Source organism: Taeniopygia guttata, chromosome 15 (genome assembly GCF_048771995.1).
Source record: "Taeniopygia guttata chromosome 15, bTaeGut7.mat, whole genome shotgun sequence".
In the NCBI taxonomy this organism is placed as follows: Eukaryota; Metazoa; Chordata; class Aves; order Passeriformes; family Estrildidae; genus Taeniopygia; species Taeniopygia guttata.
Genome location: NC_133040.1, coordinates 6,272,549 through 6,290,883, shown reverse-complemented (window position 1 = coordinate 6,290,883; position 18,335 = coordinate 6,272,549). Strand labels below are relative to the sequence as shown.

Below are 18,335 nucleotides of genomic sequence, written 5' to 3'. Positions count from 1 at the left end.
AGTCCCACAACAACACGGCACTGATGCTGCAGGTAGAGGTGAGAGAGCAGCCAGACCTCAGGTCCATTCTCAATAGCTGGAAAAGAGCATTCTCTAAAGTGTATCCTCCTGTAGCTCATGTGTCTGGTGTAACAGCCTGACCACAGGAGCTTCCCTTGCTTCTCCAATCTGCCTTTGCTTTGCTGTCACATATTGTCAAGCTGTCCCACTCAGCTCTGCTCTGCTGAAATCTTCCCAGGAGACATTTCTCCTCAAAGTTCCAGATGGAGTGACATTGCCATCCTAGTCCATTACAGCCCTGTCCCAGTCACCCTGAGGCTGGTCTTGGGGACTTAATTCATTGCAAAGAACACACAGAGCTTCAGGCCACAGAGGACAGGGCTGCTGAACCTGAGAGACCAGGGGAGCCCTGCCTCCTGCAGTTCCCAGCCCACCGGGCAAAGCTGTGCTCAGGCAAGCAGGATCTGCTGCCAAGACCTCCCCCAGTGAAGGAAGAGCCAGTGACCCTGTCCTGAATCAGGGGAGGCCCTGAGCAGCACAGCAGGGCTGGGCATGGAGCCCTGAGTTCCCATCCCAGCTCCAGAGCTGACAAACCTCCCAGCAGAGGCTATAAAGCCTCTTCTGTTCCTGACACACGAGCTCGCTCCAGGCTGCCGCCAGGACACATCTTTATTGTGCCCTCCTGACTGCAGCAGCAGGCAAGGCTTGGGGATAATGGTCCCTTTCTGGGATGCTGCTGGGGCTCACACACAGAGGCTGCAGATGCAGGGGGCTGCCAAGGTCCTGAGCCCTGCCAGGCAGCCAGCACTGGCACCGTGCATCCGTCACCACCGACAGCAGCACAAACCTCTCCTGAGGCTCCACGGACCCAAACTCCTCCTCAAAGACATGGCAGAGCTCCCCTGCAACCCAGCCAGCGCCAGTCACCTGTCATTGCACTGCAGTGTCACGGGCACAGCTGTGGGATGCTGAGCAGAGAGGAAAAAAGGGACATTTTAAACACAAAATACCTATTTGTCTATGCACTTTGGGACTGTTTCATCACATACAGGCATGGAGACAAGTCTGAGACAGGAAGGAGGAAAATCTGCAAACTCTTGTCCTCACTGTGACACGGTCACAACAGGATCCCTTTTCAGTCCCTGATCTCAGTGCAACAGGGAAGGGGCAGGAAGGCTGGAGAAAGTCTCTTGCTAGATCCCATGAATGGTTAATCTCTCCCTATTTAGCAGGGGTGGTAGGGGAATTTATCTCCAAGCCAGAGTCTCAATGCCACCTGGGAGAAGGCCAAGAGAAAAGCAAATTCTTCCAGTCAATTTATCCACTTCCAATACTGCCTACCCAGCTACAAGGAGTTTCTGCAGCCACACAGCCACAGAGACATGAGAAAAGACTGCTTTTATTTTCCCACCCATAGCCTACCACAGCCCAGCATCTCTTCAGCTTGAGCTGGAGCCAGAAGACAACTAAGCCTAAGGGGAAGTGGCTGGACACCCCCACACAGCTTGTGAGACAGCACTTGGAAGCTGTCCTTACTGAAAAACACAGACATTTACTGAAGTCCAGAGCTGCACCTGGAAGACCAGCTCCAGCATCCAGGATAGAGCTGGGCTTGCTGGACACCAGCAGAGGCCAAGGACTCCAGGCTCCAGCTGTGCAACTGAAAATCTTGGCCACCTCAAAATAGCAGACATCAAGGCAGGAGGAAGGGCCCTTTTCCATGTCAGGAAGCAGAATTATCTTGTAGTTTCTGCAAGTATCATCTGTAGTCTCATGTGCTCCTCATCACTATCTGGACCAGCAGCTGACACCCCAGCTGGCTCCCACCCCATGCTCCAGATCCTCAAATCTCCCAGATTCCTCACTGACATCTTGGGTCCTAAAAAGCAAAACCTCCAGGAGGGCTCTGATCCCCAAGATCCTCAAATTCAAAGAACTCACAGGGACTCTTCCATCCATGCACGTACCTTCAGCACCTTTCCACACAGCACATGACCACATTTAGTGTGTTCTCCAGCTGGGCACAGCTCAGCACCCTGCAGGACAGGGCTGGACCTCTCAGCAGGAACTAACTGCTCTGATATGTGACATGTCCAGCTGTGTTTTTTGGACTCTGCTTCTCCTTCCTACTTCCCCCCACTCTAGCATGTAGAAAGATGAGAACAGAAAGATAAAACCCCCCACAGCCACCACCCACTTACGACCCCCTTGCACTGGGCAGGAGGCACAGGGCTCTCCTGGAGCCTCAGCCCCTTGCCTGCATCATTCAGAGAGTACCACAAGCTCTGGCTGGGCTTCCAAACACCGCTCCACCTCAAAGCTGGAGACAGATGAGGTCACCTCCAGTCTGAAATCACTTCCGTTCTCAAACTGCTCCCAAGACTTTGCTACAGATTAAAAAGAGTGGGATGGGTGGGGAGGGAAACTCAAACCAATGGAGCATGTTCCCCATTAAGAGCTCAACACTTAATTTATCTCTGCCTCCCAGTCGACTGCCATCCGAACCCTCCACCCTCCCTCCTTCCCTGCAAGAACAAATCTGGCAGAAACTGCTTTGAATTAACAGCAGGGTATGGCACAAGCTGCACAGGACTACACTCAACCCCCAAATCCCCAAATCCAAACCCAAGCAGAGTAGTGGGGAAGAATCACAGCTTCTTGTTGTCAGATGAGCTCAGCCACACTGCTCTGCCTTGTGCCAGCTCCAACCGCTGACCTCCAACTGCAGGAACCCAATTCCATCTTCTCACACACAGGGTTGGAAATGGTTTGTATTGGCAATGCAGCACTGAGTACCAGCCCCCCTGCTCTGTGGTTTTTCCAGCACAGCCCCATTCTCCACTGTACAAGTGGCCACACTGGCCAAGGTGGGAGCAGGATTCTCCCCCCTAGAACAGACAGCACAAATGCCTGAGGAACCAGACTGAAAAAGGAAAGTGAAAATTAAGGTTATCAGCATGGGGGAATCCTAAGGAAAAGAGCCTTGCAGTGGTCACAGTTAGCCAGGAGAAACCAGACTGACAGTTCTGTAGCATTCTTTTAAAAACACATTGACCACAGATGAATCAGTGTCTCATTGTTGGAAGCTCTAACCTGACTGCAGTACCCAGCAGTGCCTCAGGCAGTACCGGCCACCACACATCACTGTCATACACACAGACTCCTACACAGTCATGGGTTTTTGCCCTCACCCCAGACTTTGCTCAAAACATCCAGGTTTTGTGGGTCTCTTCCAGAATTCCCAGTCTCATAGCAATGACAGCCATTGGATGGGGCCATTTTGCCAGCAAATACAGCTGCTGTGAGCCATACCCTGTTTGGAATCCAGTCCAGCTCACACATGCACATGGCCTTGGCCTCACTGGTGACACAGCAGCCACTGGGCATGACCCCACAGGGTGGTAAGAGCTATTGCAAATGCAGTGGATAGAGGAACAAGGGGCAGAGCATGCTCGAGTGCAGCTATCAATCACATGCTGCATAATTTTAGACTTCCTTCAAGCAGATGGAAGACTGGCTTGTGTGTGCTGCCAATCCTGTGATAGTTTCTTTGGATCACACAACAACCTTGGGGCTGAACAGCAGGAGAAATACAGCATGACTGCATCTCCCAGAGAGCACTTTGTTCCTCAGCCTCTTTCCAGAGGCCAGCCCTGGACAGCAACCAGCCAAAACTGCAATGGAAGTAAAACCTTTCTTCCTTATAGGCTTCAGCCCTTCTAGAAACAGTGGGCATCTGAGAAAGGAATCTCTCTCAATCCCTGGTACCAGGCATGGACCTGGGCTGTTCAGGTAGCTCCTCTTCAGCACAGACTTGGAATAAATACACTGCAGGACAAAGAGGTTTCAGCAGGTGAAGCAGCAGGCTGTTCCCACCTGGCTGCATTCCCACCAGCTTCTTTCTGCCAGTTCTGGCTTCCCACCTGTAACTCAGTAAGATGCCTCAACACACTGAGGACCTGGTGGGGAAGTGACTGTCCAACACACAGGCTGCCTTGCTGGGGAGAGGAGGAACCACAGAGCTTCTGCACAGCAGTGCCTGTGAGTCCCCAGTGGGAGAGCTCCAAGAGCAATCAGTAGAGCAGGGCATGCTCCACACCCTGAGAAACACCAACCACAACATGGAAGGAACAGGTCTGAAGTTGAACATTTGGGCTAAGGGGAATCCTGAGGCTCAAGTGCCTCTGGGAAGCTTTAGTTGTGGTGTGATTGACTCACAGGGGAGCAGAGCCACTCCTTCATCAAAGTATGCTGTGTATTCCTAAAAATTATGGCCTCCAGACAGAAATGCCTCTAGACAGAGCTGTTATATCCTGGGCTTCAGTTCCACCACCTCTGAGCATTGAGATTTTCACTGCAAACTTACACCTGCCCTGGCTGGGCCAGGGCTGTCTGCTGAGTCCTTAAGGATCCAGTGCTGGCAAGCACTGAAGAAGAGTCATGCTCTTCACCCTGCACCCAGACACCCTGGAGAGCTCCAAACCATGTTCTCTGTCCCCTGCAAAAGATATCAACACTGCAAAAGATAAAAGATCTGCAAGAGCAAAGCCCATGTGAGATTTCCATGCTGTGATGAGTCGGGGTGAAAAAGAGACAGGCACTAAGGCCTCAGGGCAGTGCACTGCCTGGCTCCTCAGCCCTGGATTTGTCATCTAGAGAGCAGACTGCAGCTAGCTCCATGGTGCCAGGGAGCACATCCCTATGTCAGGCTGCAGAGCTGGAGCACAGAGATGATTCCAGCTGCAGAGGGCCCATGCTCAGCACACAAGACAACTGCCAGGCACACAGAGCACAGCCACTGTGATAAACAGTGACTATCCACTAGCCAGCTCCTGCCAGGGACACACAGGAGGGGTTTAAGGAGAAGTCTGAAGGAAAATAAAGAGGACAACTTTCAAAAGAAGGTGGGATGAGCTTAAGAGATTAATCCTCAATGGAACAGCTCTGCTGCAGATCCCTAAAATAGAAGCAGCACTGTAAAAGTTTCAGTTCCAATACAGAAACCAAAATGTTAAATGGGTCTGTCATTCCTGAGCATAGCCATGATCCTTTCATAGAGCTACATCTCTTATTGACTTTTTTTGAAGCAAAGATGAAAGGGCCATTCAGAGCAGCCTGGAACATACCTCTTGCAGTATTTTCCTTCAGCAATCCCTTTCCTGGACCTAATCCATGGACCACAGCACATGAAAGGCAGCTGTAAGCCTGGCACCAGGTGTGTAAATGCCGAGGCAGCAGCAGCCTCCTCATGGGACACAGTGAGAGCTCTTGCTACACAGCAGCTTAGATCAGAGAGGGATGGTGGGGGAACAGCAGTGACAAGGCTGCTCACCAGAACCAAATTTATAAAAATACAGGAGGTATCTAGCTCCTCAGTTTCAAAGGAGTTAGGCACTTTCATCTCTATTAAAAGAAGGCTATCCCTTGGTTCCTATTATTGCAAATTGCCTAAAAAATTTCCCTTTTAAATAACTACATTGTACAATGGCCTTTGTGGGAACGCTCATGTTTCAGCCTATTGCCTTTCATCTCCAACCACCAACCCAGACCAGAGGAATGTGTCAGCTCCTTGGTTAATCCAGAATGTGCCAACAATTTCAGAGGCACTGCAAGCAGGATCACTTCATTTGTGGCAGAAACAGCCCACAGTCCTGCACTGGCAGAGTGGGAAATTGCAAGGCTGTGGCCATGCAAACATTCAATAACTGCCATCTTACCACAAGACCCCACTGAGCTTCATACTGGAACAAGAAGATCAGAGCTGCTGTGATCTTACCAAAAGGAAAAAAAAAAAAAAAAAAAAAAAAAAAAAAAAAAAAAGCAATGGGTTTACAACCTAATTCTGCAATTTTGGTAAATCTCACCACTGATAACTCAGTATAGAATACTGCAGACAGACAGACCAGGCAACCCAGTTTGACCAGGACAGATGTGGAATATGTGTATTGCCCTGACAAGGTCTCAGGGATGGTATTTTCTACTGAATTCAAGACTGCCATTCTGCCTCTCTCCTCATCAAAAATTACAGCCTTAGGAACAAACCTTATCACCCAGATGGACTGCAGGAGACAGACACTAAAGTCATACATCTTGCAGATTATTAAAAGACAGACATTTGAAAGTGCATTCTCTACACCACCTAAGATACTTTCCACCTTAAGATAACAATTTCTTCCCTTAAAAACAGAGAGAGAAAGCAATCACAAAAGGTTAGTGTCCCATACTGAATAACTACTGCCCTTGCATCAGGAGCACAGCCCAACCATTGAACAAACAGGGTTCTTCTGTTCTTTGCTGATAATATCCCTGTGACACTGGTCTCTGCTGCTATTTCAGTCTTGATTTCCACTGTAAAGTTTATCCAATCAGACTCATCAATACACTCTCTGCTTGCCCTGTAGAAAAAGCATTATCAGCAACTCACTAATAGAGTCATGATTGTTAGGAACAGATAACTGTGGAATCCTCCCTCCTGAGAATTTTTCTGTGGTATTGCTGATTTCATAAATTTCTTTCTGGGCTCATCTGAAAATAACAAAACTGGTGAAGTACACGAGATGTAATATGAGAGATGCTAACATAGCAGGCACTGGTATAGCAAAGTTCATGAAGATGTCACCTTTGAGATGATTACATTGGATTTCTAGAAGTCAGAATGAAACCAGATTAAAAAGATATTAGAGAAGACAGAAAGTAATTTGACTGTAAACGCTGTGGCTGTTGGACACACAAGGGGCAGCAACATGCAATGTTAGAAAGAACTTGGAAGCAATGGAGTGGAAAAAATTGTATTTGCTAGGCTGTTTTCCTACGAGGCAACCCAAAGGAAATGGAAACAGCGGCGTAGGTAAGGCAGAGCAGCGAGGCAGAGTGGGAAATGCTCCTCTCAGTCCATGAGTTAGCAGAGAGCCAGCACCCCCATGCAATGTCAGCTCAAGTGACAGCCACAAAAGGCCAAGAGTAATTTGTCACTTGCAGCCCTTTAACGAGAACTGGGTGCAAAATCAAATTAGATACCCACGAATAGCTCTTAGGATGTGCAGCACAGTGTGAAGTCAAACCTTTAGATGTTTTAGGAATCCAGAGAAAACTATCTTCAAGCAAAGCTTGGAACCACTGTCACATGCAAAGTGAGGAGGGGTTCTCTTGGGCTTCTAGCCTGGGCTCTCACTTGCCAGGCCAAACAATAATCTCTTGGGATGTATTTTCTGGGATTTATTTTCTCAGATTTATTCTCTGTGTGGGTTCTCATCCCACTGCCCCTCGCAGGCTTTTCAGGCTCATTTATAAACCATTGCCTTGAAAATACAAAGCAACACCTGCTTCCTCTTCTGAAGAAAACACATGCTGGCCTATTACTGCAGGATGCCAGCCAAGAGGTGGGTGGATGCCCTAATTATTTCATTTTTTTTTTTAAAAAAAGAAGAAAAATAGTTATTTGTCATGAAGGAAAATCCCTAATCAGCTAAGGGACAAATTCTAGGTATCCAGTACACATGGATTCACTAGAAGCTCCACAAGGAAGCTCACCCTCTAGCATATGCAGGGCATCTGAGGAAACGAGAGCAGCAATCTCATCCAGACATTTCCTGGATGTCCACTGCCATTAATGTCATGATAAATGGGGTCCGAGTCCTCCAAAATGCCCAAAATCTGCTGTGAGTTCTACCTTGCAGGGACACACTTAAGTACTAAATACATCCAAGTGCAAGATCCAGCACAGGAACAGCTGACGGGAAGAAGCATCCACACACTTCGCAAGGAAGCAGAAGATGCCTCATTAAGCCTTCAAACTAACAAGCCCCATGACATCCCTCATTAGCAACCCCATGCACACACTGCACTGCTGCCACATGAGGGGCAGCTCCAATAACACCATCACTTGTTTACCAAGAGAACAATTCTGCTATTGCCTGACACCTGCCCATGACAGTGCGACCACAGGAGGAGCAGGGAGATGTTCAGATGACACTGGGCATTCAAAACGCCTGGCACTGGCTGGAACCTCTGAGCAGCTGCTGAGGACCAGCCCTACCTCAAACAGAAAGGCTTTCACTGACATTAATGAGAGCTGCTGCAAATAATGCCATCCCACAGCTCTGAGATGGTATGCAAGTGCATTTGGGGACTGGCAGCTGAACAGAGCCAGCACTGAGGAACAGGAACGCTGGGCTCCCTCCAGTTGCTTCTGATTTACTCAAATTGCTGTGAGATCCAATGCTGTGAACCTGGTGTGAGCTAAGCATGGTAGGGCAGGGCAGATGAGGTTTATCCAGGTGACAAGAGGACACACTCCTGCTGCACAGTGATGGTCATCAGGGTCCTAAGCAGGTCCATGTGGCACTGCTGGGGCATATGCAGCAAACAGGCTTCTAACTCGCTGACCTCCATGGGCCTGCTCTGAACCTCTGGAGTGTCAGCCCCAGGGCTGTTGGCAGACCAGAGCTGATCCAGAGGGTGCCAGATGCTCAGTGAACCTGGAGTGCTTCCCAAGCATGTGCCTGGATCAACTGCTCAGTAAACGCACCAAGTTCTGAAAAATTACTGTCCTCCCCAATACCCACTTCCCTCATAAACACATGTGCTGCCAAGGGCTCCTTTCAAGGGGAGGAAAGCTCTTTAAAGTAGCCAAACAGCACAGGTATAAAACTTGGGATGAGACACAAGCAGTTTCTCTTGTGCTTGCTACAGCTCCAGTGCACTGCTCCAGCTGCATCACAGGAATCGTCTCTGAGAGTCGGGACTGCAAGAACAATGGCCAGGAGACAAGAGATCATCCCTGACAGCATCTCTCACTGTCCCAATGACACATTCTTGCTCATCCTGGCCCTGTGTAATCATGGCAAGGCCTTGCTGCAGACCAGCTGCATCTCTTGAATTAACTCCTGCTGTCTTGATTCAGCTCACTGCCTACAAAGCAGGGCAAATACCAGCTTCTGAAGGGTCTGATGCTTCTTCCATTACTGCCTGATCCCAGCTGGCTCCCTAAGCAGCAGGAACCTCTGAGAATCTATAGAATCTTAAAAGCCATAAATCTCCCTGACATTTTTTACAGCAGGCCTTGGGCACAGGGAAATTACTATTGGTCCAGATGGGCATTTCCAGGACTTCATATCACTGGCAGACACTCAGGAGAGCTTCAAACTAAAGAGAAATCACAGCCAAGGACACCATGCATAGGGCAGGCAGATGCCTTTGTGACTCACATTTCACCTGAGTATATAATTAATGTAGTATGCAATTTATTTGAAAATAAAAGTGGATGTAAGACTGCAGGATCTAAAGAGACTATATGTGTGTATGTATCACAGCAAGAATGAGCTCAGTGCATCAGGAAGGATTAAAATAGTTCCCACGCTGAGGAAACGGCAAGGAGACATTACAAAAAGCTGAAAGCAAAGTGACTTGTCTGGGAAGTAACCTTAAAAATAATTGCAATACAAACTATAGCAGTAAAAGGCCTGGCTTGCCATGTGTGTTCACACAGCTTCATGCACCAGAGGTCTGCAAGGAAGAATAAAACGTAATCACTGGAGCCACATCTGTACTGCCACAGGCTTTGCCCCACAGAAAGCAGAAGGAAGATGTTAAGCACTTGGAGCCTCTTTTCTCACAAGCTGAATGGATCTCTTTCCCCTCCCTTGCTTCTGCACTGAGAACGTCCAGAGGTCAGTGGGACGGGCTCGCTCCTCATGGCCAGTCTCCAGGAGCTAGCACTCCTGATCCTGTGCTTTATTTGCTCAGCCTGCACTCTCAGCTCATTTCCCTGCCAGGAGTCATTCTGAGAGAATGGCACCAACTGCCTCGGGTGGGGTCAGGCAGAGAGGGGCCGTCCCAGCTCCACACACACACCCTGGACACATTGGATAACAAGCTGCAAGACAAACAAGGCACTCCCAAAGATCCTCAGAAGAGCAAAGGGCTGAGCTGCACAAAGCTCAGGTCCCCCTCTCCTTGGCACCGAGTGGTCACACAGCACAGGCAGGGCCAGGCAGCCGCTGCCCCTCTCTCCCAGCAGGAGTCAGGGCAGGCTGAGCACGGCTGTTACTGCCATCAGCCACTGCCACTGTGCACAGAAACAGCCCAGATTTAAGAGCTGAGTGAACAACGGGACTTAACTTCTAGTTAGGAGTTCCCACCTCGGACTGACTTACAACTCCACTGACTCACACCCCACGGAGCCCCAGGCTCGCATGAACCACTGCCCAGGATCCTCCAGTGCTACATTTCCAAGCATTAACCCAGAGTCTCCTTCAGCCCTGGCTGCCACAGCACAGCACCAGGCTGGGGCATGCCAGGGGCTCCACAGCTGTATCCAGAGAGGTCTCTGACATCCTGAGCATCCCTGCACTGTCCTGTCCTGCCCAGCGCAGCTACATCCCTCTTCCAGAGCTCAACTTGTCTTATTTCTTTTGACTTCAGGGTGGACAGTTGTACTCAAGCCAGAAACTAAACAATTCTCCTCCCCCTCTTGGCGTTACACCCTTGCAGATGCTTGTGCAGGGTTTCACTTCCTCTTCAGCTCTTGGCCAACACTTAGCCAAGCTTTGCTCATTAGCAAAACAGGCCCTGCATCTTCTCAGCACACTCTCCCTTCCAGCCACCCCAGCACTTGGCTGCTGTGATGCTGCTGGGTACCAGCCTTGCAGGCAGGGAGTGAGGACTGAGGGAAGGGCAGCTGAATTCAGAACAGCTGAATGTTAGCAGATCGTAACAGATTTCAATTAATGCACTGGAAATACAAAAGAGAAGGAATGAAGGATATCACTCCATTCAGTCCTAAAACAAAGACATCTCTTACTTAAGTCAGAAGCAACAGATCTGTTCTACTTCCTGCAGCCCAGCCTCTACGGTCAGCAGTGTATATCCAAATCTTCCCTCTCAGTGTGCAGTGCTGCCTTCCCCTGTTCATGCTGAACAGTGTTTCTGGAAAGCCAAGTCATGGATGAACAGCAGCACATATACATACTGATGAGGAGCATATGTTCTGGCATCTGATCCCAGCACCACACACAAATCCAGCTCCTGAACACTTCTGTGGGAACAAGATGACTGCAAACCTCTTCACAGCTCCAGGGACAAATCTCTGGGAGAAAAGGAATGTGTAACAGCAGACAAACATTTTTTTCCTGTGCTTCAAGGCTAACCACACTGTAGACATGCGCACACACACACAAAATCCAGCCCTTATGGGAATTATTCCAGTATGCCATGAAACAACTTGCATACACTTCACAAACATCTGAAGTCACACACATATTAGAGGAGCCCCATGTTTCTTTTATGTGTAGAGCATTATACTGTGTGGTTTCACTGTCATAGGGAAACCTCTGCCTTGGGCAAGAAGAAGACAAACTCTTAGTGTTGATCAGGAAAGAAAACTCTACAGGTAAGCAAAGAATGTGCCCTCCAGTTCATGCTCTGATAGCCAAGAAAAAAGGCAACACAGAGGCCACTTGAATTGGAAGAGAAATGGGAATGGGAGAGGAATCCTCTCAACTTAGCCAAGAGTTATCTCAGCAAGAAGTACCTGAAGTGCTAAGGATGAAGCTGAGCTCCCCAGGCTTGGTTCCAGCACATATGAGCAGTAACTGCAGCATGGTTATAGGAGCCACCACTGTGGGGTATCCCAAAACATCTGGAGAAACCCCTTGGACTGAGCATTTAAAACTAATTTGGCAAAGCTCTTGAGATACACAGCAGGCACCCAGCCTGGCCTGGCACAGCGACCAACCAGCTGGCTGAGGTGGAATCTCCTCTGGATTTCCAAGATGTCCATTTCACTGGGTATTTAATGAACAGCACCTTAGACTGAAACCAGACAATATGGGTTCTAGAAAACACTGAACTCCACCAGTTGTTTCTCTCTCTTGACTTGCCATTTCTCGACTTTTCCAGGGAATGGTCATAACACAAGCCCCTTACATTTACCGCTAGAACCATCAAATGAAGAACAGCATCAGTGTGAAACCAGTAACATTTCTTGAGAGCATAAGTGGTTGTAAGAGACTCCTTGACTTTGGAGACTAAAAGCACCCAGGGACTGTGTTTGTCCCTTGTTCAAATGGCAGCAACATTTTCCCCTCTGCAATTGCAAGCTTTTGCAAAGCTCCAGCAGTCTGGAACCCAGGAGCTGAACAAGTGCCACCAGCATCTTTGGGGTTAAATGAAGGTTGTTCCTACTCCTTCAATATCAGCAAGGATCAAGCCCTAACATCTGTTGAACTTACACATTTGGTTAATGTGCCTGGAACACTGGAACTGCCCTGTACAACTCTCACAAGTGCAGCAGAATTTTGCAGTTGTGTACAAGTAGCTGAGCAGGGAAACTGAAGTGACAAAAATCCTGTGCAGGAAGCACTTCTCCTTTCCATAAACTGCAGATTGGTATTGCATCAAGAGGGCTGAACCTCTCCCCTGCCCTGCACTCACAACTGTTTCATCCATTTGGAGCATAAATAATTGAGAAGAGACAGCAGCAGGAGACAGAATGTGTGCCCAGCTCTCCAGCAGTTCTGTTTCACCACAAAGTCCATGTACTGACCTCTTTTTACAGCCCTTTTCCAAGCAGACAAGCATATAAAGAATGAAAAAAAAAAAGTCTAAATGCCCAGGATGAACTTCCCTTCCCAGCCCAGAACAGCCCATCTGTGACACAGGGCCTCCTGCAGCCAGGCTGTTTGGACAGATGCACAGCAGAAAGACAGGCAGGGCTGAACCTCCTGTCCTGCTGCAGTCCCACCCACTCCCGACACTGTTCTGAGCACTGAGCCTCTGCCCAGATCAGAGGGCAAGGGACCAACGTTGTCTTTTGAAATGGGCCAAAAAAAATGAATTAAACACACAAGGCTTTTCACAGAGAAGTAAAAGCTTCCACTCCTATGTTGCGTCTGCCCAAGATACACTGGGACATCAGAAAAACAAGCAGGGATGTGCTGCTTTAAGAGTGTTTCCAGTATTTACCTCCAGATTCTGTGACTAATTTGCTGCTCCCTTCCTGGTAGGCGCATCTTGGTAGCCAGGATTCATGACCAGGGTTGGAAAACACAGAGGCTGGAAAGAGACCTTAATGTGGGGAGTCAAAGAGAAACAGCCTCACCCAGGGCAAGCTATGACACAGTGAGAGACTATCCAGCTGTGGTGAAATATCCCATTAGACAGCTGCAAACATAATTTTGCTTTCTCCAAGGGGGGAAAAAAAAGCCACCTCACCACAACCATCCTGAGTTGACACAGAGCAGGAACACAGATCCATATGGCTCCTCCAAATGACTCAAAGAATCACAATTATAAAATAATTGGTTTAATTCTGAGAAAATTAAAGAGTCAGTGGTAGTCTGTTCTCCTTCCAGATTCCATACTTTTCTGCACAAGCAAGAATGTTCCTCTAGCCACAAGACTACAAGATTTGTTACTGTAAGAAAAACATTTAGGCGAAAGATGGAATTGCCACAAAGGAACAGTGCAGGTACAAGTCCTCCAAGCTACTCCAGCAGAGACTTTGGGGAGATTCTGTAAAGACTAGGCTCTGCTTATGGTCTTTGTTGTACAGTTGGTGTACAAGAGGACCTACCACTCTGATGATACTTCTCATCACGTGTTTCACAAAACTGAGGGTCACATTAGGTCATATTCAACCAGCTCAAGGCAAGCACAAGGAATCACCACTTTTCCCTCCTCTTAATCTGTTCTTGGTCATCAGCAGCTGCCTGCACTGAGTTAGTTGTCCTCAGTGTGATGAGCAGTATCTACAAGTACCCCGGGTGTCTCAGCTCCATGCAGAGTGCAGTCTTTAAGGAGATACACTTACCTGTAGCCCATCTGGGCTTATTTCTCCATAAGCACCACAGAGCAAAGGAGAAGGCAGTTCAGCACACATTAAGAGGGAACAAGGGGATTTCCACCAGTGTTCTCTGATAGGCAAGGCTGGGGTTGAAAGCTGACCTTAAAAATGATGCTCTGTGTTGGCACAGTTGCTATTTTAGATAGAAGGCATCTCTGCTGTTTGCAATGCCTGCTGTTCCAGGAACAATAGAAATCTTTGGTCCATTTTTTATAAGAAAAAACCAAAGGAGTCTGAATTTAAGTTTTTAACATATAAAACCCAGATTCGCAAAAACTGAAACACCAAGGCAATGAATTCAGTTCTCAATGACTGACACTGAAACCATTCCTCCAATCAAACTACTTTTTGCACAGCATCTTCTCTATATACAGGCCCCCATATATATTTACTGACAAGCAGACCACTTAAAAATAAGTTCAAGTAGAAAAAAAAGACTAAACTGAATGTAAAAGGCACAGCCCTGTAATTTCAAACCCACTGAAAGAACTGGATCCACCAGATAGTCTCTGCTCCCACACCCAAACAACTTTGCAAGTTGATGGGGTGGGGAGAGATCAACTTGGGAAGGAGAAGTTCCCATCCTCCTGATTTAAAAAGAAACAATGACTTCAAAGAACATGAGAGACATGAGCCTGAATGGGCAGAAGCCAGCTTCAGAGGCACAGCAAGGTAACACCCCAAACACACACGCATGAGCTAGGAGGCATGTTCTGGAGGCGTGTGCCAGGAGACTCCAGTTTAACCAGGTACTTAAGAAGGCTTCACCTTTACTCCTCCCACAGCAACACCTCTGGTTTTGGCAGAACATCCATCTGCTGTACTTGCCCTGTCAAATTCTTGACAAATTGCTGGGTTTCCCTACATGGGGCCTACTCCTCTGCACATGTGACATTAGTCATTGCTTCACTTCCTACCCCGTTTCACCATGAGAATCCCTCTTAGTGATCCAGTGGTAAATAAATTGCTAGGAAAGAAACCATCCATCTCTCCAAGAGGTGCTGAACTGAGGAGCTTGGTGTCACCAGGCAACCTGCCACAGAGCTCCACACCAGCCCAAGCTCTTAAACCACAACCCTTCCCCTGGGAATGCTGGATGCTCTGCACACAGAGACCAAGATGAAACCTCCACTGACTTCAGTAATTAAGAGGTCATTCCTTGGAAATCAGAGAGGTGGAGAATCTACCGTTATTTTTTCCTGATGAATGGTAGTAATTAGGAGCCCAATCTGCAAATCAGAGTACCCTGAACCCAGACAATGCATCAGCTGTGAGGGAGGATGAACACACATTCTTTGACACCACATTGTTCCGTTCTATGCACTCGGTAAGTCATGAATATTATTAAGACTTTACTGAAGGTAACCCTACTTACATGCAATCTATAGTACTGCCCTGTAAGAAGCTCACTTAATTTCCCAAATATTCATTAAAAAATAGCTTTTATAATAATTTTTTTAAAATCAATTCAGACAAGAACTATAGCTTTAGTAAATCCTTTCAATTGTTCTCTGCTGTCAGATGCAAGAAGATTGGGAAAAAGTGGCACAGGAAGAAAAATCCTGCTCTTAAAAAACACTAAAGAGAAATAATTTATGCTTTTGAGTATTCAGGTTCATTTGAACAGATTGCTTTGTGTTCACAGCTTGGTTTCCCCTTTCCATCCACAAGTAACATGCCTGGCCCAAATCCATAATGAACTGTGCTCCATCATGCAATACCCACTCTACACTCAGCGTAAGACACGCGGATACACACACACCTCCTCCACACTGGAGGAAAGAGCTCCTCTGCCCCAGCAGGAACTGCACTGGCCTGCACACACAGGCTCTTGGGGTACAGACTCCAGCCCACTTTTGCCTATGCAGTGTGACAAGAGCCTTCAGGAGTTATGATAATATCTACAACAGACTCCTCTGATCTCTACCTCACTTCTTCCCCCAGGGGATGCACAGAAAGGAGCCTTATACATAACCCGCTTCCCTCTTAATTTAAAAACATGAACTGTAGAACAGTATGGTTTGGGGGGTATGTCACAAAGCTTCTCCCCACCTCACACCTTACACTAGATGCTCCACAGTGTCAGAAAACATTCTGGATTGCTTTCATCCAGAAATAAAACAATAATTAACTACAAAATTCACAAATAACTACAAAATACTAGCAAAATTTCAAGTACCTTGGGAAGAATACATCTGGTGATCCCATTATCCTATTACCCCTAGATTTACTTTGTTCTTCTCATCACTGCGATCAGCAGCTCACAAAATGCACAGTGCCAAGTCTGCATTATACAGGGAAACACCACCTCTTGCCATGGCCAGGCGAATAACCAAGCTGCTACGAAGGTAATTTGCTTTTCTGTGGCCCAAAAAGGTTGTGCAGTACTAGGGTCTTAGCAGGCAAGGTGTTTGCTTCATACAGAATTGGAGCCTCAGAGAAAGACTGGACTCAAAGGCAAGTGTAAGCCAGTCTGGGAATGGGTGAGATTCTTCCCATGCACTGCTCTGCTGTGTTAACCATCATCCCCATCCCCACCCTTGTGAGACAGAAAGGCTCTTTCATTCACAGCAGACTTCCCTATATCATGATGATGGGTACTAAGGAACACACAAGACCCTGATAGTCCCTTACCTAAGCATTCAAGCTCTGCAGGGGAAGGTTCCTCTTCTTTTCAAACATCCTAAATCCCTCCAAATACCAAATAGACAACAAAAAGACCTGTCGATGTCATCTGATTGCATCACCCCTGCTCTCTCTCCAGGACTCAAAGGCATGTCTCCAAATAGCTATTAGCTTTTCAAAGCAAAACAGATGTTTCCTAACACCCAAATCCTGGCCGCCTGCGAGGTGCCGATCGGCTGCAGCACCAAAGAGCGGCAGGACCGGGGCTGTGTCTGCGCATCTGTGCTGCGGAGGGGAGAGGGATGCGAGACGTGCTCCCAATACCCAAACGCCTCTGCCAGCCCCGCGCTGCCTTTCTCCATCCGAACCCGCTCGACACACCCAAACGCAGCGACAAAAAAGAAACCCAAGCCAAAAGCCGGCGGGATGCGGCAGGCAAAGCGCCTATTTCCCGGATGAAGGCAGCCAAGCCGCCGCTGTGCGCAGGTAGCTGGCGCATCCCCGCGGAGAGGAGCCCACCTACCTGCTTCTCCTCTGCGGGGCGGTGCGGCCAGGGCGGGATGCCCGCGGGGGGGACCGGCAGCGGGGAGAGAAAAGGAGAGAGAGTGAGGCGAGAGGGACGCGCCGGGCCGCGGGGCGGAGCGGCCGCGCGTCCCCGCCGCCTCACCTGGGTTGACCAGCTTGCTCTTGTACCGCATGCCCGTGCTCATGGTGCCTCCCTGCAGCGACAGCCGTGCCCGAGTGTGCGAGGCTGGGTGGGGGACTGAGGCAGTGCGAGCGGCGGGGCCGCCCCGCGCCGCCGCCGAGGGGCCGGGGCCGCCCGGGGCCGCCAATCCCGGGAGCCGAGCCCGCCCCGGGCCCGCCCCCGCCGGTGACAGCCGGGCCGGGGGCTGCCGGAGCCGGGCAGGGCGGCGGGACCCGCCGGCCGCAGCACCGGAGCGATGCCGCCCCTCCAGCCCCGCCCCGGGCCGGGCTGATGCGCAGGAATAACCCCCCGCAGCCGGGCAGGCTACACCTCCCTGAAGGTTTAAACACTATAAAAGGCAGCACTCCCTGCTCTCGAACAGAAACACAGCAGCGAGAAGGAGCAATACAGTATTAAAAAAAAAAAAAATACAAAACCCAAACACAAATGGAATAAATAGGAAATGTGTTTCCAGATTTAGTGTCTCAAAATACAGTGGGAAGTCCTGAATCATACTGCAACCATGCTGTGTGAAGTAGGAATGTGTGCTCTGTTTCCATTAGAAAATTTTAAAGAGGTTATATGGGAAGTTATTTTAGGTAAAAGCTGTCAGCATAACTCTTTAAGAAGAGGCAAGAGAGAACTTAAATGAAAAGCAGCAGTTGCACATGACATGAGAACAACTCATAGAAAACAACAACTGAGAAGAAAGGAGAATGGGATGTGAAGACTAAGGACACCCAGATCCTTCCCCTGACTTCCACGGCTGCAGGGAGGGGTCATGTCTTCCCCATTTCCAGGAGAGGCAAATTATCAGACCTGAAAGTCTTCTGAATACAGGACAGGATAAGTTTGGCAGGGTGATGGCTGCATAACTGAAGGGCACTGCCCTGCCTGGGAACAAATATGACACTGATGCCACAATATCAACTTTTCAAATCCTTGCAGTCATCACAGCATTTATCTTCGCCTTTCTTCCACCTTCTCATTCAAAACATCCCTCATAACAGAACAAGGAGACACTTCCAAGGCCTGGCAATCTGAGGCACATACATTTTAAAACCACATTAGCTCACCCTGAGCTCACTTTCACCCATTGATTCAAAGCATCAGAAAAAAATGAATCAGGTAATTGTCAGCAAATTTCCTTGTTTTTAAGTGCTAGAAAGCCCCAGAACATCA

The 18,335-nt window shown here is 48.5% G+C and overlaps 1 protein-coding gene across 2 annotated transcripts in view; it reads right to left on the bottom strand.

Moving 5' to 3' along the window:
• SEPTIN5 (septin 5) overlaps positions 1–17,358 on the bottom strand; it is a 41,908-nt gene extending 24,550 nt beyond the window's left edge. The window contains exons 1-2 of one of the 2 annotated variants that reach the window (XM_030285610.4): positions 17,136–17,358; positions 16,992–17,002 (exon numbers count right to left, since the gene is read on the bottom strand). In XM_030285610.4, coding sequence (XP_030141470.1) covers positions 16,992–17,002; positions 17,136–17,178 — 54 coding nt within the window. In that variant the 5' untranslated portion in view covers positions 17,179–17,358. Of the gene's footprint in view, positions 1–16,991; positions 17,003–17,127 lie in introns of both variants that reach the window. The other variant, XM_072936185.1, reaches the window with a different exon arrangement.
• Positions 17,359–18,335: the final 977 nt, after the last annotated feature.